The sequence below is a fragment of the Macaca fascicularis genome, chromosome 4 (genome assembly GCF_037993035.2).
Source record: "Macaca fascicularis isolate 582-1 chromosome 4, T2T-MFA8v1.1".
Classification (NCBI taxonomy): Eukaryota; Metazoa; Chordata; class Mammalia; order Primates; family Cercopithecidae; genus Macaca; species Macaca fascicularis.
The window spans coordinates 156793386-156819778 of NC_088378.1; the positions used below are offsets into that span (position 1 = coordinate 156793386).

The 26393-nt window shown below is 42.1% G+C and overlaps 1 protein-coding gene and 1 pseudogene across 4 annotated transcripts; one reads left to right on the forward strand and one right to left on the reverse strand.

Moving 5' to 3' along the window:
- The first annotated feature begins 2512 nt into the window (after window positions 1-2512).
- On the forward strand, window positions 2513-2593 carry LOC123573299 (small nucleolar RNA U3; annotated as a pseudogene).
- A 126-nt stretch (window positions 2594-2719) lies between these two features.
- Window positions 2720-21815, reverse strand: MYLIP (myosin regulatory light chain interacting protein). Of its 4 annotated transcripts, XM_065544383.1 has the most exons (7): window positions 21486-21815; window positions 20149-20339; window positions 9198-9383; window positions 8087-8284; window positions 7441-7605; window positions 5991-6411; window positions 2720-4317 (listed from the first exon to the last, which is right to left on the reverse strand). In XM_065544383.1, the coding sequence occupies exons 1-7, from the start codon at window positions 21570-21572 to the stop codon at window positions 4228-4230; spliced, it is 1338 nt and encodes a 445-aa protein (XP_065400455.1). In that variant the 5' UTR covers window positions 21573-21815; the 3' UTR covers window positions 2720-4227. The 4 variants fall into 4 exon arrangements, with proteins under 4 accessions (XP_065400455.1, XP_073894927.1, XP_065400456.1 ...); XM_074038826.1 differs by lacking the exon at window positions 20149-20339; XM_065544384.1 differs by lacking the exon at window positions 7441-7605.
- Window positions 21816-26393: the final 4578 nt, after the last annotated feature.

Sequence of the window (26393 nt, forward strand, 5' to 3'; positions counted from 1 at the left end):
TGGGGTAGGATGCGAATAACTCTCTAGTTTCATCACTGATTTTTGAAACCCTTAATAAAAAGACCAAAGAATGCTTTTGTTCAAGTCCTGTAAATTTTACCTTTGGCAGATCAGCCTGTTGAGTCTTCAGTTTCTCCAGTGTTCCAAAGATCCCGGCTCTTCATTTATTCCTCTCTTGTCCCCTTAGCTGAATCTTCGTTCACCCTCGCTTCTTGAGCTCCTGGTCTTAAGCAATCCTTTCGTCTCAGCCTCTGAGAAGCTGGGACTACAAGCATGCACCACTGTAGTACATAGGAGGGACCCTCTTCTCCTCTATGCCTACCCAGGGCCTCGCATTTAAAGCACAAAATCATTGTTCAGTTCCCACCTATGAGTGAGAACATTGATTTTGTGTTTTAAACGGGAGGCCCTGGGTAGGCATAGAGGAGAGGAGGGCCTCTCCTATGTACTACAGTGGTGCATGCTTGGAAGGGGAACATCACACACCGGGGCCTGTTGTGGGGTAGGGGGAGGGGAGAGGGATAGCATTAGGAGATATACCTAATGTAAATGACGAGTTCATGGGTGCAGCACACCAACATGGCACACTGCAATCTGGTAACCTTGTAGTATCCCCTCACTTCTGGACATGCACCCACTCTTTCTTAAGCCCTGACACTTCCTCATATTGCCACATGTTATGGCTTTCTTGGTACTCCCCCTCCTTGACCCTGCAGCAGTCCTAACACAGCTGACCGCCTCTTTGCAGCTGCCTCCTGGCTTAGCTTTCTGCCCCTCGTTATCCCTATCCCATTGCCGGTTCTTTCTCAAATACCTTCATAGTCTCACTGTTCACTTTAGATGTGGGTCCTTTAGATGTGGGTCCTTGACACACACTCAGCTTCATTCTTTCCCCCCTTTCACACTCCTATAGATGACTTCTAAGTCGTCATGACTTCAAATATCAATGAAATGTAATGGCCACTACATGTTTCTCTTTATCTTCATCCTCTGGAAGTTCCAACCCAAACTTTCAACTGCCTCCAGGTTTGCCCATCACCAGGCATCTCAAATGCGTGGCCAAACCCTGTTGCAATTTCCTTTCTACGTTCAGGACTTGCTCCCTTTTTTGTCTCTCCATTAAAGGCTATCTATTCCAAGCCAGAAACAGGATTTTCGTATGACCTGTCTCTCTCGGTAATGCTGACCATATTTCTAAAGTATTTTGACTGTCTCATTTTTTTCATGTTGACAGATGGTCAAAATTGAGTTCTCTGCCACTGTTCTCTTCCTACTCTTGGACCCCTTCTCTGTGCAAGAACCAGATCTGATTGCCACCCCTGTCCCAAAAGTTCCTTGTTCTGAAGGCAGTGGAGAACCATGTCCACGTTAAACCAGGAATTCAAGATTCCCCACCACTGTGACTCTACTTCACATGTTCCTTCAGAGCCCAATTTCTTACCACTTCACTGACATGCAGGGGGTGGGCCAGCCCCAGCAGTCTGCGCTCCAGCCCTGGCATGGGCTATGCACTTTCTTTTTCCAACTAGAATGTCAACGCTCTACTCAGTGATCTTTTTTGTGAAGCACCTTTACCCTTGGCTCCTAAGCAGAATGAATCCCTGCCTCTTGTGCCTCCACTGCACTTCCCTTCTAGTTCTATGATGCCACCATGTAATATAGTGGTTTTCATGTTAGTCACTGAGCTTAAGGCATCCATATGGTCTAGTGGGGTGAACGATATGTAATCTTATCTATTTGTCGGCCTGTCATCCATCCATCCCTCCATCAACCTGGCTAGCATTTTAAGACTGGTATGCCTGATGCCAATATTCTTGGATTCTGAATATTATCTAACTTCCATGCAGAGACAAAAGTACATGTTACAGGCTAAGTACATGATACAGGCATCCAGAATCATTTATGTCTTGATGACTGTTAAATTTCCAGTGTTGAATGAACAAATGAGTTAATTCCTAGAAATTAATGGAAGATTGACTTAGGTTATAGGCACAGTAAAAACAAATCCCCCGCCTCCAATTAAACAAAATAAATTTACTTCCTCCAATTGCTACAGATAATGATCACTTATATATATTATATACAATATTCTTTACTCCAAAATGTATTTCTGAAGAAACAGATGACCATGCACTGGCAAGCATAGAGCAGTTAGGGCCTAGCAAGAGTAGACCAGCAGTCCTGCGGGAATACAGTCCGAGCTTCTGTAGCCCGAGGCCCTTACTGCTGTGACCTAGGCCACTCCCCTGTCTTGAGCGGGCCACACACCAGCAGCACAAGCACCAGCTGGGTTTTTTAATTGTTAACTTCCAACTTTGCCACTTCCTTCCTTCTCCAATAGCTTCCAATACTTTTCCTAATTTTTTCTTTTCATCTGCTTATGTACATGACCCCATTTTCTACTACATTACAACCCAGCCACCCAAAAACATAAATAAGAGAGTAACTAGGTGAAGTGAGCTCCATTAGAACCAATACCCTAAATATTTTCAAATTTTCTTGAAAAAAAAGGAAGACTATACTCTCAAGGATCATTTCTATAGTTTGTTACTAGAGAAGTTTCTCTGAATTTGTAGAGCACTGAAATTATTAAAAAAAAAAAAAAATTCCAGGTAGGAGCAAATTAGATACCAACTGTGATGTTACCCCTTGCTTATTTCTTTGAAATGAAATAAAACTGGCTTAAATGACAATAACTATGACAATACACACATCCATGTTTGCTTTAAAGTCTTTATTATCCTGAATATAAAAAGACAGAGTCCTCTAGGATATAACAGAGTTCTTTACGTGGAAACATTATTTTTTTACAAGTGAAAAAATAAATACCTCTTGGAATAAAGGCTTATATGCTAATATGTGCCATAAAAAAGTAGAGTTTTAATATCTGACAAAATGTCTGTGCAAAGAAACAAATGCATACACACATTACTGCTACATTAAGGCAATATGAAAAGTATACTCAGAAATCTCAGTAAAGTGACAGTGTAGGTTTCTAGCTTTACCTCAGCTAGTATTGCACCCGATAAGGTCATCTAGGTCTCCCGACATCCCAGAAAACCTGCTAGCTGACCAGCTTCCAAAATGCCCAAGTGGGAGTGGAAAACATGTTTAAGAATACAGAAGCAAAAAGAACCAAAACCCCTTTGAAACATACAGAGGGGACAACCCAAAGTTAATACTTAAGCAGTTACTTTACAACAAAACCTCCCCCCACCCCCACCCCCAAAGAAAAACAAAACACAGAAAAGGACACAATATCTAAATACTTATGGTAAGGCTATAAAAGGCTTGACAGTTCAAGGAAAGCAACACCAGTGGGTGAAGCTGGATCGAGTGCTTGGGAGAAGTGATGAGTTAACTACCCTCAGTTGTACACCATGAGGCTCCGTCTCTCACTCAGCAAGCTCTGCTTTCCCTTCCCAAGGAGAGTGCTCTCTGTTTTCAGTCCGAAATAAAATATTCCACCAGCGCAGAAGGCCCGGGGAGTCCTTGACTACTCCACAGTAATCTTATAACAAAATTGGTAGTATTTTATAATCGAAAGCCTTGTGGGGGTAGGGATAGAGGGAGCATAAAGGAATAGGGAGCCACCCACATTGAGTGAGCTGCTTTTTACTAGCCACACTGGTTTAGATCTGACATCTTCAACTTTTTAAAAGTCACAGAATTGATTTGTAAATCTGTTTGCCTTCCAATCATTCTTGATCAAGTTATAAAGACAGAAATGACATTAAAACGACGACTTACGGAAAACTTTCCTATTAAAAATGGTTGGAGCTCCATGACCATACAAAAAGAACGAAATTCTTAAAAGTAATTCTTACAAAATCTGCTGCCAGTAGGAAACTTACCTCGGGATACATTAAGGAGACTTACAACGTCATTTCCTAAAAGGTACCCAACTTTTTGGCTATGTTGCCACTTCACTGACATCAAAGACTTTACCTATTCTTTTACTTGATCATAAAAAAAATCAACATCCAAGGAACGTGTCTGCGTCCCAGAGCTCCTCCTGGTCCCCACCACTGCAGTTGTTGATTCTACACATGGATATGTTTTTGCAGTGAGGAGTAGCTGTGTTATTTTTCTTCCTTTTTTTTTTTTTTTTAACATCGCGTGGCAGATGGGTGTTGGAGTAATTACTTTCTCCACAATCTATCATTTTTATAGTTTATAATAGTGCAGTTCATGGAAACATGGCAAGTCCAATAAAAGCACAACAGATTAGATTACAGTCAGATTGAGAAGACTGGTGTGGGTTGGCAGATAGACGTGCTGGACGTGCTCCACATGCGACCTGCAGACGGGACATGACTGGAAAAGAAAAGCCAACAGTCTCTGTTAGCATGCAAGCCTTGGTGGGGTCCTGTGTCTCTGCGTGCACCCCCGGTCTCTAGTGCATTTAATTTTCTAAATCAATTGTGATCACAGTGATTTCTAGCTTTCAAATGATAGAGATCTTTGCTGTCTCACAAGTTTGAAAGTTTATACTTTACAAGGGCTTAAACATAAATATTATGAAAGAGTATAAACTGAAGGAAATTAATTATATTTTTAGTCAAACACTAAACAAAGTACATTGAGTAAAGCAATTACTGAAGGCATCTTTCTGTGCAGAGTGTGGTCTCTACGTGAGTAGACTATAACACTTCAGGCAGCAATGCAGCAGACCCTTCTTGAAATTGTGTGTCCTTAGCTCAGCTGACTGAGTCAGGCCAACATTTCTGGGCTGATCCCCGCATGGCCAGGGAGGGTGGCTCTGCTCCTCGCCGTAGGTGGCAGCTCCACATTCCTGGCTGACTTCTCAGAAAGTCCGTGCCCATCATCAGCCCTCAGGAGAGACTTACGGATGAGAGTTGGACTGGGTGGGCAGAAAAAGACAAGCCTATGACTGCTTCTGGGGAAAGGACACAGGGGTTGTTTGGTCTTATTAGCTCTGAAATTAGCAGCTTCTGAAGGACTAAGTATTATTTAGGATCAGTTTTACATAAAACCATAGTGACATCTGGCAAACACCTGAGAAATAAAAACAAATTGAAAAAACTTATTATAAGAGGAAATTTAAAATTCTTCTTCATGCAAGAAAGGAAGAAAACTATATGTGAGTTCTCTTTTTATTGTTGTTAATATTAAAATTAGTTTGACTTGCTAATAAATAACAGTCAACCCATATGCCCTTGAGGCATTTGCAATCATAAAAGGAAATTAATCACTAATATCACAGAGTCAACAATCCATCCATGGATAATTGAGAAGTATTCTTTCCCAAATATCTTTTTTTTTTTTTTTTTTTTTTTTTGAGACGGAGTCTCGCTCTGTCATCCAGGCTGCAGTGCAGTGGCCGGATCTCAGCTCACTGCAAGCTCCGCCTCCCGAGTTTACGCCATTCTCCTGCCTCAGCCTCTCCAGTAGCTGGGACTACAGGCAACCGCCACCTCGCCTGGCTAGTTTTTTTTTGTATTTTTTAGTAGAGATGGGGTTTCACCGGGTTAGCCAGGATGGTCTCGATCTCCTGACCTCGTGATCTGCCCGTCTCGGCCTCCCAAAGTGCTGGGATTACAGGCTTGAGCCACCGCGCCTGGCCTCTTTCCCAAATATCTTAAGTAATAAAGACCATCCTCCTAAGTGTCAGAAAAAGGGAGGCAACTTGAAATAGAGGAAGCAGCCCTGGGCCAGGCCTCAGGAGGCCTGGATTCTAGTCCTCAGGTCAGCTGCTAACTAGGTACGTTACCCAGGAATCTGAGCCTCATTTTCAGAACTTGAAAACACTGTATAATTTGGAGTAATTATGTTGTTGAAAATAGTACACTCATCTAAAATGTTTCTAAAGGTCGATACCTTTTAGGTCACCAAGTACAAAGACCGTTTCCGGGTGAAGATGGGCATTTCCCGTCGGTGCACGAGCAAGCCAGTACCTGGCTCCTACTCCCCATTAACAGGAGGGATAGGTGAGGCTGCAGGCAAAAGTGGGCAGCTGACTCCCCTACCTGTAGCTGGGTGGCGCAGCTCTCACAGCACACAGTATGGCCACAGGGACAGAAGGTGGAGTTGATCTCCTCCTCGCAGCACACCATGCACAGCATGGCTTCCTTCAGCTTGCGCAGCTTCTCCTGCAGTGCCCGGGTCTGCTGGCAGCTGAGGCCCTCACAGCTGCTGCAGTTCATGCTGCTTTCTGAGGACTTCAGAGGCGAGTGTGAAGGGCTCTGGTTGCTTCTTGAAACGAGGTCCACAACGCCAGCATTGTACAGAGCCCTCCTGGCATGGTCATACACCTCCTTTGATGTTCTTTTAATATCAAAGACATATTTCTTGCCAAGGTTAATGTTTTCATTCAGAAACAGAGATGCCAAGTGGCCCTTCAAGTCACGGCTATACTGCATCATGACGGCGCTGGTCACTGTGTCACACCTGCAAGGCAAGATTGAACATCTACTTTAACACCAAAGAGCCCAGCAGCCCCCTTATTAGCTGTTGTCAACAAGAACAAGCAGATGTTTCATATTCTTGTCTGCACGTATGAAAGTAAGTCCTTCCAGTTTTACATCTGGCAGATATCCTCAGTGATTACACCTGTTTCCCTAACGTCTCCTAACGTTATGGTTTCCATAAAGCAGTAAATACAGAGGGCAGTGAGCACATACCTCCTCCGCAGGACAGATGCTACCGAGTCAAGTTGCTTATGGAAGAAAAAGGGCATCTGCCTTGAAGTCTTGGCTTTTATGTTAGAAATGTCTACAAATATTCCATTCTGTTTCACAAGTTGTATATCTATTTTAACATAAAAAAAGTTTAAAGATGCCTACGACTTAAATTTCTTAACTTTAATTGTCCAAATACCTGAGTCCAATCACAACTTGGCTTCAAAGTACCCTCTGAAATGAGGGGATCAATATTGTTATTAAAAAATCCTTTCGTACACAGTGAGGATTCAGGATAGCAGCTCTGCCAGAAAGAAAAGATGACCTGTGCTATCCTTCTCCTGGGCAGTGGAGCAGGCCCACCCACTCAGGGTTACCTTTAGGGTAGTCAAACTTGGCTTTGAACCTGAGTGCTAGACTAAGTAAATATTTATTCTCCCAGTTCCCTCATCTTTAACATTAGGGTAATAATACTTAACCTCTTAGGGTTGTTGTATTGATTAAATAGGCGTAGAAATCTCCTAACACACTTTGTGTCTAGATTAACGGCATAAGAAAATATGGTAGGAGGCAAGCAGAGAATGTGTTTGTGTGGCTCACACACATGCACCTTCTGTGGGTAAAACAAGACTACATTAACAAGGACTCCACTGCTACTGCAGAAACAAAATGTTCAGAATTTCCTAAATTCTGTACTAGACTCATTGACACAACAATCCAAGGAACTGTAGAAACCTGGCTGTCACCTAAAAACCTTAGAACTGCGGTGCTGAGGTGACCAAGCACATGAGATACGTGCCTGTAGAACGCGTGCGTCTCTGTTATCGCTCTGTAGAGCCCGCTGGCCGCCCTGGTGCTGATCATTTTAAACAAGAGCACAATGCTGTTCCCAGACTCCTTGGTGACCGTCAAATATACATTCTTTCCTGACTGGGTGGCCATCTGCACCACAGGATAAGCTATCCTAAGAGACGGGAAGAGAAAAGAAAGCAGATCTAGAAGGACTGATTCTTCACCATGTGTGTGCTTTTGTGGGATCCCCATTTGCTCATGACCTAGGAGAAAAATCAGACGCTTCCTCTGGGGCTATCACATCACCATGATGCTGCCTCGTCATAAAGATACAGTGAAAAGCAGTTGGGCATATGTGGAGGGAAGTGTAGGAGCAAGTGCTGGGTGTGTACACATGCATGTCTAGAGGTGAAAACAAGTTTTTTATGGCAGTGAATGGGTTATTTGGAAAATGTTAACTCTGTCACATTGTATACCTTGAGTAACATTTAAAATGGTTATTCAGGCCTGAATAAAATTAATATACATGCCAAAATGAAATATTTCATTCCTAAGAGCTGACTGTCGAGTAAATCCCTTCCTACTTTCTATTATGTTGAGAGCTACAGATGTATACACATGCTTAGGTCAAAAAAAGTTAAGTCTTGGCTTACCTATTAATTGGGCTAAAGTCATCTTTACAAATTGAGATTCCTTCAGGTCCAACCCCAATGAGCAGTTTCTGCCCTTCGCTATCCCTCACAGAATGCCATTCTATGCCATAGTTTTCCATTGCCGACACAATCTGCAAAACTTGGTATTCAGCTGAAGCCTGGCTGGTCCCCTCTAATTCCTTATGTTTTGCAACAATGCTGGAGGACACCAAGAGGACAGAGAATTAAGTATACAGATATTAACTTTAGAGATAAACCCATGTAGTCTTCACAAGTGAAATATACTAACACTGATGAATCACAACAGCTTAAAACTTATGTATTACTGATGTTTCATGTATTTAGCGAACTTACTGTAAAAAACCTCTAAGACACTGGGATCTCAACTATTAAATACTTGGTAAAAACACTTTGGGGATGCTGGATGGGTGATGAATTGAAGAATTATGGAAAGTCTCTAAAAATATACATAAGTCAAATGTACATATTGGAAAGTCTCATGCATTTGTCCACATATAGTTTATAAGTATAAAGCTGACCCCTGAGGCCCCTGTAGCCAGGGAAGGAGGCAGGCCAACAAACCACAGGAGTCAACTTGGCATGGAGGCCACCCTCTGTTGAGCCTTCAGATGAGACAGAGTTCCACCTGCAGCTTGACTACTGTCTCATGAGCCAGGGGACCCAGCCAAGACATGGCCAGATTTCTGACCTACAGAACTGTGAGACAATTTTTGTTGTTTTGAGCCACTAAGATTTGGGGTAACTTGTTATTCAGGAATAGATAACTAAAATGCCTATTAGATCTCCTGGTTTAATTCTTGCTGGGATGAAGAAAACACCAATATACGTAATAGATTTTTTTATTTTAGGAGATTTGTACTTAAAGGCAGAGATTTAAAAAATTCTCATTATATAGCATTTCATATTGTGTTTATATATTTTTCAAGTAAAAGGCTAACAAATTTTTAAAAAATACTTGGTTAAATTGGGCAATGGCCCAGTCTTAACCTCATGAATTATGTGTATGTACCACAGATTCATCTTCTTCTGGAAATGCTCATACATTTGATAGCTCTATGAATATAAGCAGTCGCCCTGATGGCAGCCTCACCTGTTCAAGGTGGCAGAGGAGAGCTCCTTGGCACACAGCTCCTCATAGTTATACTTGGCAGTGTTCTGGTTGTAGTCTCCAAACTTGGTCTGGGCCAGGAGGGCACTGAGTTCCACTGCCTGCTCTGGGGAACACAAAAGGTGGCCTGCCAAGAGGGACTCCTTGATGTGCAAGAAAAAGATATGCCTGCAGAGCAAGGTGAGAGTGAGGTTACGCTTGGGGATAACCTGACATCAATCTCAGCCTACTTAGCAATTCCACAGTCACTTTTAAGGAGAGCAATTTAAAAAGTCACACTGAAAATGCTTAACATTAAAGAACTTTAAAAAAAAAACCATCAGTATTAAGACAAAATCAAAGTAAGAACTGAGTTTCTTTGGAATAAAAGTTGTGACTCAAAAACAAGATAAACTTATTTAATACAAGTTTGGTAACATTAAGGCTACAAAACAAAATAATTACACATACACATTTCTGCATTATAGTGTTTTAAAATAAATTATTTTAATCAGAAAAAATGTATCTTGACATAGATTCTCATAGAATCTTAAGGAACCCTATACATAAAGACAAAATTCTCACCTTTATTCAAATGATACCCCTATCTCTAGTCTCAGTGCCAGCTTCTCTCCTAAGAATCACAGGAAAAATGTCCAATCTCCTATAGGCTTCACCACCTGGATATTCTTCACTACCTCAATTTCAGCTCATTCAAAACCAAACTCCATATATTCTTTCCAAAGCCCTTTTCTCCCAATGGAGACCACAGACTGACTTTGGACTCTGTCCAATTTCACTTGACTTTCTTGTCTCTGAAAACTATTTAAATCCAGTTCTATGCTCCTGTTTGTACCTCCTCAATACTACTTGCAGGAAGAATTTACGCTATTCTCTGAGCTGCTCTCCTCCTCCAGACTCCATGCAGGCAGCCTACCTTCCATGCTGCTTGTTTCTAGTGTAAACTTGTCATTTCTCTGCTCAAAATCCTTCAAGGGATCTGTACGGCTTGCCAAGGGAGCACGTCATTAACGTGGAGCTGAGGAGTCTCCGCCATCTGGCCCCAGCTTTCCAGCCACGTCTCCTGTCATTCCCTGCAGCTGCTATGCCCCAGGAGAGGGAACAGTTCCTCTCTGGAAAATCCAGGAAGCATGTTCATGCCATGGTGTCTCTGGTCTTGCTGCTCCCTCTGTCCTGATGGCCATTCTTTCTGTCCCCTTGCTTGGATACCCATTGGTCTGTATCACATGCAAATCCTCTATTCCTCTACTACAGTATTTGACATAACATGTATATTATATATGACTTCTTAAGTGCCTCGAACATCAGAGCGCTCCAAAAATGTACATAAAACTGCATATTATGTGTGATTAGTTTACTTTCCAGCCTTAGTTTCATCCTGCTTGAGCCTCTCCTAGTTGTATACAATACTATACATTTACTAAAAGGTATGCCACACTTAAAAACTCCTGTAAAATTCAGATACTCGTCACACTGCCCAAAACTCTGAAGAGCATCTAAACTGCTGTAGACAGATTGGCCTCAGTTATAACATGTGTCCCTGGCCAATGTGAAGTTTTAACCTTCCTTTGATGACTTGTCATAACCTCTCAAACAAGGTTAACATTGCCACAATATTCCTCCCATTAACAAATGAATTATAACTTTGGCCAGGTGCGACGTCCCTAACACTGCTTCTGTTTATAATATATCTGTGTCTGACATTCCAGGAGAGGAACATGAGCGAGTAAGAATCAGCTAAGAGGAGACAGTGAGGCTACAAATCTAAGGAAGTGCTACGCTTAGAGTCTAAAATGTCTGGCTGACAAGAGCCATTAATCTTATTTTCACTAAGAAGTGTTTAAATTCAATGTTTTGTGCATTCTGTAATGATAAAGAAATATTTAAAATGATGAAACTGCCAAATACTACAGTTTTTTTCTTTTTTCAAAGTCCCTGTAAAGAAATCATAGTAAGAATGTGTAATAGCCTGAAAGAAGATAAACATGCTTTTTATTAACCCAAACATCTGCTAATCTTTAAAGTATTTCTGACATACTGCTAAACTGAGAAGGGAGCCCCCATTGGGGCAAAGGAATCACCACAAAAATAACTTGCTGTAAAATAGCTCTCTGAGGACTGAGATCTAGCATTCTCAGCAAGCCATGGTTTACCACACTGTTGCAGGCCTCAAAAGGTTTCTTAGATGACCATTTGATAAACGTCATCTTGGTGAATGTACCCATCTCTGTATTCAACTGTGGTGGAGGCGTGCTGTTAGGAAACTAAAATCTGTATCTATGCTTATGTTAAAGAAGAAATTATGCTCTGAAAGATTTGAAGAATATTGCCACAAACTAAGTCTTCTTAGTTTAATTACTGCTTATGTAAAAGTGGCGTCTTTTTTTTTTTTTTTTTTTTTTTGAGATGGTGTCTTGCTCTGTCACCCAGGCTGGAGTGCAGTGGCATGATCTCGGCTCACTGCAACCTCCACTTCCCAGGTTCAAGCGATTCTCCTGCCTCAGCCTCCTGAGTAGCTGGGACTACAGGTACCCACCACCATGCCCGTCTAATTTTTGTATTTTTAGTAGAGACAGGGTTTCACCGTGTTAGCCAGGATGGTTTCAATCTCCTGACCTTGTGATCTTCCTACCTCGGCCTCCCAAAGTGCTGGGATTACAGGCAAAAGTGACTTTTAACTTATTTTTCAAGTCTAAAGTTAGAGACTAGCTCCTGCTTTACTAAATAGTAAGAAGAGTTTTGAATCAATTCCCCGTCTTTTTGCAACCTGTCCATGCCTACACTTCTGGAGAGACAGTGGCCAAAATCAAAGGCAAAGAAGCAGTAACAGAATGTAAACAGGTGGCAGGCAGCCTGAGAGCACCACTGATCCTTCTCAGCATATGGGCCAGAATTTAAGAAAAGGTCTAGCAAGGGGGATGACTGACCTTTTGGACATACTCCACATTCTAGCCTGGACTGCAGAGGATGCCTGATAAGCATGAAAGATCCTTCTCCTTACTGTCAATGTCAGCTTTCTGATAGGCCCTTCCTGCATTTTGCAGTTTCATGGCTATAAAGCAACCTTTTCATTTCCAGTCAATAAATATTTGTCTTGCATTGCCTCTGTGCCCAGCCCTAAGCTGGGGTTATAGGGTAAACATGTCTGAGAGTTCCTTTTTAGATGGACATATAGCCTTTTAGAATGAAGAGACATATCCCATCAAAATAACTCCAGCCACAATCTAGCTTTTGGGTGACAAGTTTATGTTCTCCAGGAGAACAGTATGACGGAGTACTAGTAGCAAAGGTCAGCACTCTAACAGGCTCTTTCCAAGACAGAGGACAGCAGAGCTCAGAGATACGTTTCTAACAAGAACTTCAATGATGGCTCAATATTTATGGGTGGTTTTGAATCAAGTATTTTCTCTTAGTATTTTCCTCTCAAACCATCTGGATTGTAACTATCTGGGCTCCTGGGTTTTGCCCCCTCTTTTTTTTTTTTTTTGTAAAGTAGGCGAAAGGTTACCAATCATATCAAAACAAGCAGAAGAGGTCAAAGAAGTTGTGCCTGCAGTGAATGCTCTTGCACTAAAGATCAAAAGTAGATGATGTATTCAATTCAATATAGGCTACATCCTAGAATCACAAACAGAAAGAAAGCCTTTGGAAAAAACTGTTTTCTTTGTCTTAAGCAAATGTCCATGAATATGTCCTATGAGCACAAATTAAGCTCGAACTGCACCTTTTAAACATTCTTCGGGTTATACCTTCTAATTCATGACTCTAAGTTTCACCCAGCTACTGAGAAAACTGACATTTTTAATACATAGATCACATTTTGGGGCCCCAGGCATAAGATTACGGCTAACTCATGTCCTGGCATCATGGGCACAAATGAATTAACATTTACTGAGCATTATGGACGATTTTTTTTTTAATGGAGTGAATGTGAGGATATGCCAAATTTTAATTTTAAAAATGAATCACATATTCTTACTGTATTTTTCCTTCAAAGTACTTCAAATTTTCTCTCTTTTAAAAATTAATTCCTTCTTACAGTGCTAAGGAATGAAGTTAGATCATTTATCTTTTAAGAGTTGTAATCAGAGAACTTTCCTCTAAACACTGGCTTGTCTCATAAAGCAATTATCGAGGAATCAAAGCAGAACTTCCTGCAAACCAATTGGAAGCTATTGATCTGCGCATCACAGAGGATCCCTCTCAGTTACTGCCCTCCAGTGACCTCACCAATTACACCATTTTGAAGAGCTTTTAATGACAAATGTAAAATAACTATATCCAGATTCATTATTAAACTCAAAATTTAAGAACTAACCTACATCTTTAAAACAGTTAAGTGGCTATTTTTTTTTTCAAACTCTCAATTACCAATAATTGAACTGTATTTCTCCTGGAAAGCCACGGCTGACTCTAGCCATAGGGAGTAATGGCTGGTTCTGCTCTCCCCTTGTCAGAAGCCACTGTCATCATCAGTCAGCCCGCTTCAGTCCAGTGAGTCACCTAACCACAGTTTATTTTAAACCAAACTTTGACTGCCAAGTTATATTTAAAAACTCTCAAATCACAACAGAATTGCTATGAGAGTTTTCTGTTTTGTATCTTTCATTTCAGTAAAACACAAGTCAGTTCAAGATGGATCATGGGCCTAAATGTAAAAGCTAAAATCGTAACGCTTTAAAAACTAAACGTAAGAGTATCTTCATGACTTCCAGGTAGCAAAGGTTTCTCAGGACACAGCAAAAATCACAAAAGAAGAAAGTGGATCAATTAGGCTTCACCAGAATTAAAAACTTCTACCCATAAAAGGCACCAGAAAAACAGGTAAGCCACAGGAGGAAATACATTTACAAAACATGTATCTGACAAAGGACTGGTATCTAGGGTACATGAAGAATTTGTACAACTCAAAAAAAAAAAAAAAAAAAAAAAGGCAAACAACAAAAATGAGTAAATGACTTGGATACTTTGAAAAAGATACATGAAAGGCCAATAAAAACATGAACCAGTGTTTAATATTAATTGTCAGAGAAATGCAAATTAAAACCACAACACTCTACCACTACACACCCACCAGAAAGCTGGCAGGTATGTGGAGGAACTCGACTCTTACATTCTTGCTGGGAGTACAGAATAGCACAATTGCCAAATAGCTTTGGGAAAAGGTCTGGCAGCTATAAAATGAAATGATTACTTACTCCATGACCCAGCTATTCTACTCTTAGGTATTTATTTATTCAAGAGAAATGAAAATATGTGTCTACAAAAAAAAAAAGGTACATACTAGAATGTTTATGGCAGCTTTATTCATACTAGCTGGAAAACAGGTGTTCATTATTAGGAGTATGGATAAACAAACACTAGAGTCATTCAATGGAATACTATCCAGCAATATAAAAGAACCAACCACTGATACGTACGACAATGTGGATGGATCTCGAAAAATCTGTGATGAACAAAAGAAGCCAGACATCAAAGAGTGCATACCACAAGATTCCATATAGATAAAGCTGCACAGGCATAGCTCATCTCTGGTAGAAGAACACATGACAGAGGTGTGGCAGGCGGCGGACGGGGGTGGGGAAGAAGGGGAGGGGTTGACTGCAGAAGGGCTTGAGGGAACTTTCTGGAGTGAGGATGTTTTAAATTTTGATAGCAGTTTTATTTAAACAAGCACAGCCGTTTGTCAAAAATCATTAAATGGTGCAATTAGGATTTACATAAATTTTACATCAAAAGAAAAAACTGCAAACATTGAGTTCTAGTTAATGTTATGCATGCTGAAGTATTTAGGGCGAAACATACTTATATACAACTTATTTTGAAATGCATCTAAAAAGTAAGACAGATTGATGGGTGGGTGGAGGACTGATAAATGGATGAATATGTAATACATACTGAAGTAGATATATAGTATATATACACTATATAGAATATATAGTGTACATATAGATAGTGTACATATATAGTGTGTGTGTGTGCACATATATAGTGTGTACATATATAGGTGTTCCCTGTAAAAAATCTCCAATTTTCCTGTATGTTTGAAAATTTTCATAAGAACTTAATAAAGAAATACTAGTAAAAATCCCTTAGGGTCAAGGATTCAAATAACTAGCCATATCTAACATGAACCACCACATCTATCTACTTCCTGGAGGGCGTGCCACTGAGAAACTTGTCACAGCCAAATAATTACCAAGTTAGGCCTCTACGTAGGCTTAAGGAGATCCTTTTCAAAGCCGAAAGTACAAAACGAGAATCGCTGATGAAAGTGTTCCTGCTCTAAAGCGGTTAAAAGATGTGGAGGGCAGCAGCTGAGAAAATTTCCAACTTCAAAAGTGATCACAACCCACACCAGAAGAACACTTCGAATTGAAAGCAGAAAATCTGCACTTCTAAAAAAATGTGCTTGTTCACTCACAGTAGATACCTATCCTAGGCAAACACCAATCTAGGCAGTCCTGAAATCTAAAAGTGTTAACTACAATCTCTTTCTCAACAATCTAGATTAGCCAGGAATGCCTTTTGGTACATTTATTCCATGAGGCCGGGAAGGTTCAGGAATTTTCAGACCTCATCATCTTTTTACATCCTGAGTTACTTGCTAGGTCCTGCTGCTGGTACAGAAGAGGGCTGGGAACAGGCCACAGTGGGACACCATTCAGAGGAAACACACCCAGTGTCCCTACAGCTGCTCAACACTGGTCACCCTGAGTCTGACCCTAGGTGCCTTCTAAATGCTCAGATTTAATTTTAAATGACATTTTAAAAACCTTCTTTGAATATTTCATACAAATATATAAGCACCAGAAAGTCAAAAAGGGCCTAAAGGTACCCAGACAGGTGTTCCTTGGCTGAAATAAACACATATAATAACACAAACATCCTATAGCCTTAACAAAAGAAAAAATTAAATCAGAAATTCAAAATTTGATTAAATACTTTCTTTGGAAATAACCACATGGCTGCTTTTACTGTTTTTACTTTCCAGGGCCTATTTTGTGTTTGGGCATGCAATCTTTCCTAGATTTCCACATCTAAAAATGATTTTTGTTGGAAGACGGAAATACCTAGTTAATATGTACTTAGGACTATAAATGGGTTGCAGTTAAAGTGATGCTATAACTTGAAAACTATCTGACCTTCATAGATGGCCCAGATAAGTGGTAGTTTCTTTTAGGAAAGAACTAATAGCCACAATAAACACATGGTCTAGGATGGGGTAGAGGGGGTGAAAGAAAGGAAGCAAAAGAATGTGAGGAAGCTCTAAGTTAAGTTCAAGTAGAAAATAATCACTATAAAACATTTTTTAAATGGTGAGGTTTCTTTGAGATACTCTCAACTTTTCAGTTTATAGAAGCAAAGTGAAAAACATCTCAACATCTGTTAGGAAAATTTATATCAGTTAACTCCATTTTTGTTTACTTCCAAGTTCTTAATTCGATGATTCAACAAATATGCAACAGCCACTTATTATTAGATTCTGGGAATACAACGTTGATCAGCTTTCTGTTTAATGGAGTTTAGGTTATTAGAGTGACTGATAATAAACAAATTGCCACATAAGTATATGTAGTATTATAAGCTCATTAAATGCCGTAAAGGAAAGATACATGATGTCCTGGGGGAGTTTAGTCTCCCAAGCAAGGCTAGAGAAGGCTTTCCCAAGGGCTGAGGATGGAGCTGAGGTCAGAATAGGACAGATTTAACAAGGGACGAGTCAGAGTCAAACTCATCACTGCTGGCATCATTGAAATCTGGATGAAATTTAACATCCAGGATTATAGCATTTCTGTGAACATTTAGTTTGGGACTCACAGAGCTCTTGGACTGGGGTTGTTTTCTGGAAAAGAGAATCCATGTGTTGGTGAGCCTTACCTAAGCAAAACATCTCCTAGCAAAGACTTCAGAGCTCTGCTAAAACGTGGCTAAGTCAGGAAAAAAAACACAGATTTTTATTGGCAGTGGATGGTATAATTACCATTGTGAAGATGAAGCATATACTTCTCTAATCTCTGGTTTTGAAAATGTTGACAAAATCCAGTCAGAATTGCAGTAAACTCAAAGCCTTTGAAGGGCAAGAATTTCCAAGATGATTATTATTTCAGATCTACTTCCAGAATACATTAATTTGTTTCACTATTCATTTTATTCCATGGCATCACAAACATCTGCTGAAAATGCCTGCTGTCTCCATCGCTGAAATATGCCAGCTGAAAAGTAAGACTCTCCTTTTACATTTGAGGTTCATATTCAAGAGCAAAGCATAATCTAGATAGAAGAATCAAATCTAAAATTAGGCCAAATCAGAACTCTACCTACCATTCTAAGCAAACAAACACTTGATGTGCTTTTTCTGTTTTCGGAGACACATATTTAGGAAAACATTAAGGAAAATAATATAAAGAGGACACGAAAGCAATGAAAAAAGTTATTGCTAAGAGAAATTTAGAAACCATCTCTTCAGGGGCTTTCAAGTAGGATGCAGAGCTGGGCCCATGGCAGTCTGGATGGCTGGTAGTTGGTGGCAGAGCTGAAACTACAATACAGGGCTTCTGCCTGGTTCCCTGGTGCTGTCCTTTGACAAACAGGCCTTCCTGCCCATCATTCTCACAAGGGCCTCCCTAATCTGATATGAACTAATATGTTAACTGCCCTCCCCAACTTGGCTACCTTGATTGTCCCCAGAGGACAACTCTGCCAGGATATTTCAGCACCATTTAATAAACTGTCTAGACACTTTCAGTGTACTATACTACATGCACTCTCATGATTTAGAAAAGAGTAAAAAAATCACCTCTCATAACTGGATTGTCAAAGCTAAATTTACTCACTACATAAACAGACCTATTGTATATTCATGGCATTTTATGTAAGTATTTTACAACAAATAATTAAACATCAAAGAAGTTTATGAACCAGCTTCATTTGCTAGCATTTGTAAATATAAGTATTTTTGTTCTATAGTTTCATGCATGCAAAAACAATGCTAATTGTAAACTGGATCCAGTACAGCTTCTGATGTCCTAATTAAGAGGTATAAATGCTAATTACAAATCACTTTAGTTACTAAAACTTAAGTGTCAGTTATGTATTTCAGCCAACCCCACAAAACCAAGTAAAATTCACCAATATATTAAAAGCAAGTTAAAAGTTAAGGCCACACTAACTTTTCAATGCAATTTCAAAAAGGAATTAAAATCAATTAAAATTACCTAGTTGAACTAGGTATGTACATTCTTTGAGTACTATTATGAATCTCAAGAGTCCAAGTCCATTGAATCAATAAAGGAGAAACCAAGACAGGAAATTTGATTTGAGTTATAATTCATAAAATGTCCCTATTTCTTACATGAATAAAATTGATTTGATAATAGTTACTAATCCAATTACAGGAAAGCACAGGTAGAGACCATCTACTAGTCAACTATAAAGTCTGAATACAACAAATGTATTATGCTATTATCACTGCAGCCATTGTTTAAATGCAGTTATTTGGTACTTCAAGCTTCTGAAGATTTAAAAAATAAATTTGTGCCATCAAAACTGGGTTGCATCTAGAGATCTTGAAATAATTACAAAATCATAATAGGACTACACAATGAAAATTCCAGTATGTTGTGTTATATCTTGTATTCGACTGCAAGTTATGACAGTGAAGCACAAAGCTTTCACAAATCAGCTTTAAATAATCATTTTTAAAAGCCTATTCTGATTAATACAGACAGCTAAAACATCCTGAAGCATGCAATCACTTGAATATTTTGCAAGATATTTTCAGGAGTACCAAGAATTCAATATACCATCTTCATTCAGAAACAAAATTAAACATCTGCCTCAACCTTTAAAGCTCGATTACAAGGCAAAGTGGAGATTTCAAATTCAAATGAATAGTTTTTCAAAATGAGTTTTTATCACTCCTTGGGTAAAACAAACAAGCAAATGTCATGTAAAAAACTGTTAAAGGATAACGCTCCTTCATCATTACTTAAAATTTTTAGAATCACATTTTTCACATGCATGGCATATTTCTCAGCCAAAGAATTATGAAAAGCATTAGAACTTAGATCCAAAGTTTGCTATGTCTTTAAAGTAGCTGTTTTCCTTTTTAATTTTTTATATGCCACTGTAAGATTGAAGTCTCCTGCCTTTCAATAAATATTAAATATCAATTTCCTAGTTTGGCTCGTTCTTGAGAAAAGTATTAGAGTGAGTCCAGGGGAGAACATACTTTGTGTGAAAAATGAGACTACATGCTTCAGTTGTCTACCACTGCTGGTGGTGTTTTACAACGTAGAGAGATAAATTCAATCTAAACTCACCAATCCTGTGTAACGTATCTGTGGGTTGGAATTCAGTTACAGCAGCCTCAGAAGAGTTCATGAAATTACATTTTCAAGAAACTTAAAAACTTTAAAAATTCTGCATGAAGTCAAACAGAACTCTTGGCTGCACACTGTAATCTGACACTAGGCTGAAGAAACTGACCAAGTTTAAGTAACCCAAGAGGAACTGTTTCCTGCTTTCTGTTAGAACAGTCTGCAATGACCTATAGTAACACTGCTGAGGCAGAGGTTACTATCGGGCATTAGATGATGCTATCAGGAAGTCAGTCAGTCGGGTCAGGTGGTTTTTCTTTCTTTTTTTTTCTGGGGTAGCACTTATCTGAAGTGTTCCTAAGAATTCAACTCTGCTCACCCATCAAGTTTGTAAAGACAAGAAAAACTAAAAAATGAATTGGAAAATGCACTCGGACCAAGTAGGTAGCTCCCTCTTCACCTCAACAAAAGGACTGGCATGGAAAACGTAAGTTAAGATGGAACTCCGCATCAAAACAAACTTGCCTGTGAGTATCTCTGGGAAGGTGCGGCGGCCCTTCTAAAGGGAACCAAAGGTCTATTTGACAGTGGTTTATTTTAGCTCACTTTACCTAGTCTGCTCCTGTAAGATGAGATGAGGCTCCACGAAGAACTTGACTCTCAGTTTAAGCCTGTAAGGGGCTAGCCCATCCATCTGCTGGGAGATCCGGTTCCTCAGGTTTAGCCATAAACTTTCACCTTTGCTACCCGTAAACTGCAGTCCAAAATAATCAACTTCTATGATTCCCAGTCGCCTGCACACCTAAAACAAAAAGGAATGCAGCCTGGATGAGCAAATGGTACATGTCAAAGCAAACCCAACGACTCCCGGAGGCCGACTGCTGGTACTTTTTACAAAGTTCAGTAGTGTTACAATTCCTGATCTAAACTGGAAAAACAAAGTTCTACGGCTCCAACGACACCAAACTACGACCTATAGTATGGAGACTCATAATTCCTTTTAACATCTAGGGCATGACCAATTGCAATAGAGAAAAAAAGAGTCCTCAAAAGTAGCCTTCCAAAAGATGAGGAGGGAAAACTACAGGGTATTTTCCGTCTCATTCCAATGACCGGAATTCCCTCCACCAGCATACTCTGCACAGCTGATTTTTGGCGACTTATTATCTGGGCAATTTTAACCATCTGGACTCCAAAAATCAAACACATTGAGGCAACACGCCACAAGTGTCAGCTAAGCTTCACAAGCGGTTTCCCAAACATCTCAGAGCTAGAGGGGTTGAGGGTATAGCGTTTTCCTGGGATCACATTTGCTGTCTGCCATACCACCTATGCGCTATTTGGCACCGATCTCCCTCATTCTTAAGGAACCACATGCTTAAAAACAACCGAGCAGTAGATGACCCAAACCTATTCCTCCCGTCCCCCGCAAACCCGGAGATGCAGGTGAACGGTGCATTTGAGAGCAGCAGCCTGAGAAGCAGCGTGAGACAAGGGCCCGGCTTATCTGCCAAGAACCCCTGGGGCCCGAGACTGCTTCGAGTCACTCCATTCCATCCTGGCACGCGGGTGGCACTGCCAGGCGCCGCGGGGACCCGACAGGCGGTATCACGCACATACCTGCCGCAGGTGTGCGGAGCCGCCTTCTTCCGGGAAAGTGCTGGACTGGGGGGATGATGGGGGGCTGGGGGGTGGATCCTGGCTGCGGGCTGCGCCAGGCCCTCAGCGCTGGGGACCCCCGCTGCACGCTTTCTCCGCGCACCCCACGCACGCCAGGAGGAGACCGCGCGCCCCACGCCCGTGGAGAGGAGGGGACGCGCTCCTCCCCGGCTGCAGCCGCAGTGCCTCCCGGCCCCTAGTAGGCGGCGCGCCAGGGTGCCAGGCTTCGCTGCGAGGCCCCTCGGTCTCGCAGGACCCTCCGGGGCCCCCTCTTGCCCCTCGCCCTCACCTGGTTGAGGCAGTCCTCGCCGTTGGCTTTCGCCTCCACCTCCACCTCCATCAGCACCGCGTCCGGCCTCGTCACATAACACAGCATGGCTGGGGCTGCCGCTGCCGCTGCCGCCACAGCCGCCTTCTCTTTGGTGTGCGCAGGGCTGCCGCCTTGTCACGGCTGGGACCCAGCCCCGGACTCGGAGAGGGCTGGCCCTCGAAGGCTGCAGCTCTGCGGACCCTTGTCCTGCGCCCCGCGGCCGCCACTCGCGTCCCCGCCACCCCCTCACCCGCTGCCCGCCAGCTCCCCCTGTCCTCCGCGGTGGCGCCGCACTCCAGCAGCTCAACTGCCTGCGCCGCGACAGGGACTCTTCTGATATAACGGCCCCGCCCCCTTCAGCTCGGGTCCCCGCCAATCACGGTCTCCCCGCCCCTCCTCCCCCGCCCGGTCAGCCAATAGCGGCGCCCCTCGACCGCGGCCCCCGCCTCCCAGCGCCGGCTGAGTTCCCCCGGCCGCCCCGGGAGGTGGCAGCTTGCGCGCGCCAAGTGCTGCGGGAAGGGAAGGAGGCACGGGAGCACACCCGCCGCCTCTGCCCGCTGGGCGACGCTGCTCGGAGTGAGCGATCGCCCGGGGCTCCAGGCGGGGACGCCTTTCTGCCATCTCGAATTTACGGTGATTAAACACCTGCAAGCTGCCACTGTTCTTCAGATATCTTGGATCACTCCGAGCACGCATTTCGGTTGTGAAAGCAAAAAGGAAAAGGAGCAACCCAAAGCCTAAAGGAAACTGTTTTCGGCCGGGCATGGTGGCTCATGCCAGCACTTTGGGAGGCCGAGGTAGGCGGATCACCTGAGGTCAGGAGTTCGAGACCAGCCTGGCCAAAATGGTGAAACCCTGTCTCTACTAAAAAAAAAAAAAAAAAAAAAAAAAAGGCCAGGCGTGGTGGCAGGCACCTGTAATCCCAGCTACCTGGGAGGCTGAGGCAGGAGAATCGCTTGAACCCAGGAGGCGGAGGTTGTAGTGAGCTGAGCTGAGATTGTGTCACTGCACTCTATCCTGGGCAACAAGAGCAAAAAACTCTGTCTCAAAGAAAAAAAAAGAAAGGAAAAAGACTGTTTTCCACCAGGCTTAGCCACAGTGGGTTGCTGGGAGGCATAATCGTTGTTCCTTATTAAGACCTCATCATTGAGAAAAACAGTCTGAGTATGAAAGTTTTTGCAGTTGACCAGTGAGCCAGGTGTCTTGGTCTAGTGCTGGTGTGTTACCCTCCAGAAGGGCTTCTCCTTACTCGTTCTGCTGAATCAAAACGCCTTACAGGGCACCAGGCCTTCTCTCAGGTTGCTCATTCTATCTCCTGCCTTATCTCACTCATTCATTAAACATTCATTCAGCATCTGATACCCTGCCTGTCCCTTCTCCCAGGCAACCAGATGTTGTCCTTGTCTTAAGGTAAGATGCCCATCTCCTGACCTAACAGGTGGCATTACTGCAATAGTAGCTATTAAAGGTCTACAACTATTCACTCATTTACCGCTTGTTCCTCTTTGCCAATACATTACATAGGCTACCTTTTTTATTTCTTTACAGAAGCCAGATGATGTGGGTTTCAGCCATGGAAACTTAGAAAACTTACTTCAGGCCAGCTTGATGGCTCACACCTGTAATCCCAGCACTTTGGAAGGCCGAGGCAGGAGGATCACCTGAGCCCAGCAGTTTGAGACCAGACTGGGCAACATAGTGAAACCCCATCTCTACACAAAATACAAAAAAATTAGCCGGGTGTGGTGGCTCCTGCCTGTAGTCTCAGCTACACGGGAGGCTGAGGTGGGAGGATCACTTGAGCCTGGGAGTTCGAGGCTGCCGTGTGCTGTGATCCCGCTAGTGCGCTCCAGTCTAGGCGACAAAGCAAAAGGCCCTGTCTGAACAACAACAACAAAAAGAAAACAACGAAAGAAAAAAAAAAAAGAGAAAACTTACTTCATCTGTCTGAAGCTTGGTGTTGTCAACAGTAAAATGGAGACAGGAATATCTGCTCTGTCTCCACCCAGAATTGTTGGGAAGCAAAGCAAAGACAATCATGTTCACAAAAGCATTTGAACGTCTCTGTGCATGTAAGGGAGGCTATAAGGTCAGCTCTGTCACTGCTTAATGATGACTTTTCCTGTCCCTACCCTGCTTCACAAGTCCCAAGGATCTGTTAGTGGCCTTTATTTCTGATCAAGTAGGTACGATATCAGAGCCCAAGGCTAAAAAAAAGGAGGGATCCTCCCACACACAGTTCTTTGCTAAAGCTGACTGAGTAAAACGGTAAACTGTCCAAGTCCTAACCCCCACTGTTGCAGAGGGACAGGTGCATTCTTACATCTTTCTGTCTTATAAATACACCTCATGCTATTGTGGGCTGAAATAGTCCCTTCTTGTATTAGCTGCGGTGCCTATTCCCTGAATTCCAGTTTACTAATAATCTGGGGAATTTATCTGGGAGATAGCATTTGGTTCATTCCTTGTCTAATTTATGCTTAATTGCTACAAGTTTCAGAACAGGAAGAAGAGGCAAGGGGCAATAGGGAGACCAGTTGTATTGGTTAGTATTTTTGTTTATGAACAACAGAAACTAAAGCTGGCTGACTGGAAACTCATAGAAATCAATGGGACCAGGTGTGGAAATGAGTAGAATGGGGAAATATTGGTTGGTCAAGAAAAAATAAAAAAATAAATAAAATAAAACAAGCAAAAACCCAAACCAAATACCCACTTCGCGGACTACTTTACAAATAACTTAGATTTTTGGTTTTAGCAGGGATTTTTCTTTTGCAAGTATGATTTCATTGTTTTAAAAAAATCTAAGCTTGTAAAATAGTTTGTAGAAGGAGAGGTAAAATCTGACATGCTTTAATTTGTTTAAAACTTTTTGGCCGGGTGTGGTGGCTCATGCCTGTAATCCCAGCACTTTGGGAGGCCAAGGCAGGAGATCCCTTGAGCCCAGGAGTTTGAGACCAGCCTGGGAAAAATGGCAAAACCCTGTCTCTACTGAAAATACAAAAAGTTAGCCAGGCATGATGGCATGTGTCTGTAGTCCCAGTTACTCAGGGTGCTGAGGTGGGAGGATGGATTGAGCCCAGAAAGTCCAGGCTTCAGTCAGTTGTGATCTCACCACTGCACTCCAGCCTGGCCGAAGGGAGTGAGGCCCTGTGCCAAACAAAACAAAAATCAAACAAAACTCCACATTTTTAATACTGTTATTGTTGTTGTTTTTAGACAGAGTTTTGTTCTTGTTACCCAGGCTGGAGTGCAATGGCATGATTTTGGCTCACTGTAGCCTTCGACTCCCTGGTTCAAGCAATTCTCCTCCCTTAGCCTCCCGAGTAGCTGGGATTACAGGCCCATGCCCCCACACCCGGCTAATTTTTTGTATTTTTAGTAGAGACGGGGTTTTGCCATGTTGGTCAGGCTGGTCTCGAACTCCTGACCTCAAATGATCTGCCCACCTTGGCCTCCCAAAGAGCTGGGATAACAGGTGTGAGCCACCACCCCAAACTATTTTTAACAATTGTCATTTGCAAAATAGTTGGAAGTATAAGATTTACAAAGAATTTTTTTTTTTTTAATTTTTTTTCAGAGACAGAGTATAGCTCTGTTGCCAGGCTGGAGGGCAGGCAGTGTTATGAACATAGCTCACTGCAGCCTCAAACTGCTGGGCTCAAGCAGTCTTCCCGCATCAGCCTCCAGAGAGCTGGGACCACAAGCAGGTGCCACGACACCCGGCTAATTTTTGTATTTTTTTGTAGAGATGGGGTTCTCGCTACGTTGCTCAGGTTGGTCTTGAACTCCTGGGCTCAAGCGACCCTCCTGCCTCTGCCTCCCAAAGAGTTGGGATTACAGGCGTGAGCCACTGCGCTCGTGACAGGGATATTTCTAATCCAAACCCAGATAGTGCTTCTGCTGTAGGATGGTTGGTGAAGATTCAGTGGTTTTGAAATTAAGAATCACCAGATAAGACTGAAGAGAAGGATTTCTTAAAACAAAAAACAAAGCTAAAAATAGGAAAATGGCACTTGAGGGTAGGAGGGGCGGGCAGTAAGGAATCCTTATGACCAGGAAGAAAAAAAAAAAAAAATTCTGCTTCCCACTAGCATGTATGGAATATATTGAACCATGACCCCTCTCTCTCCTCGCTGTCTCTCGCTGTCTTTTCTCTCATCTCTGTTTTGTAATTTCTTCCTTGAGTAGAGCTAGGGAGAGACTGGTTAGTTACAGAACGAGGAGGCTGAGTGAGCTGGTGAGAAAGCACATTATGCTCAAAAGACCTGGTTAGGGAATAGAAAACCCACAGCAGAATTACTTCCTCGAGGATTCCACCATCTGCTAATGCTACTGAACGTCTGGAGCCAGTTTCAAGCCCCAGCTGGGTCTAACTCCAAAATAAGAGACTCTGAACACCCGGGGTGGGAACTATATTGGATTGAGCCGTGACTGAAGCCAGAGAGATGCCCAAGTTATCTGTGTCTGCTCTCTTTTTCTCTCAATTAGCTCTCATCTTTTAAAGATAGCATTAAAATTAACCAGCATAGTAAAAAAAAAAAAAAAAAAAAAAAAAGGTCAGCTGTATGAATACAGAATTTAAAAATAGAAACCATAACTAGACGGTAGAGTTGGCGAACCCAGTGGAGTCCTAGCTGTTCAGACACGCCCGAGCACCACGGATTTTCTCTGTCTCACATACTAGGACTCAAGACTGAGCACTAGATCGTATTTGTGGGATGTGATGATCATTTGGCTGCAAAATCTTCCTTCTGATTGAGCCCTGGGTCTGATCCGGATGGCTAGGTACCTATCTGCACACTGCATTCTCAACACTGCGTGTACCACAGCAGGAACCCTGTGCTGGGTCTCCAGAGAAGGACAGCCTTCATCACCTGCCACACC

Excerpts from the sequence above, each read along its gene's own strand:
- MYLIP (XM_065544383.1), bottom strand. The coding sequence starts at position 21,572 with ATGCTGTGTTATGTGACGAGGCCGGACGCGGTGCTGATGGAGGTGGAG. Across the intron at positions 8,285-9,197 it reads TCCTCTGCCACCTTGAACAG|CATTGTTGCAAAACATAAGG; the intron begins GTGAGGCTGCCA and ends GGTGTCCTCCAG. Across the intron at positions 6,412-7,440 it reads GAGACGCACGCGTTCTACAG|GTGTGACACAGTGACCAGCG; the intron begins GCACGTATCTCA and ends CTTGCCTTGCAG.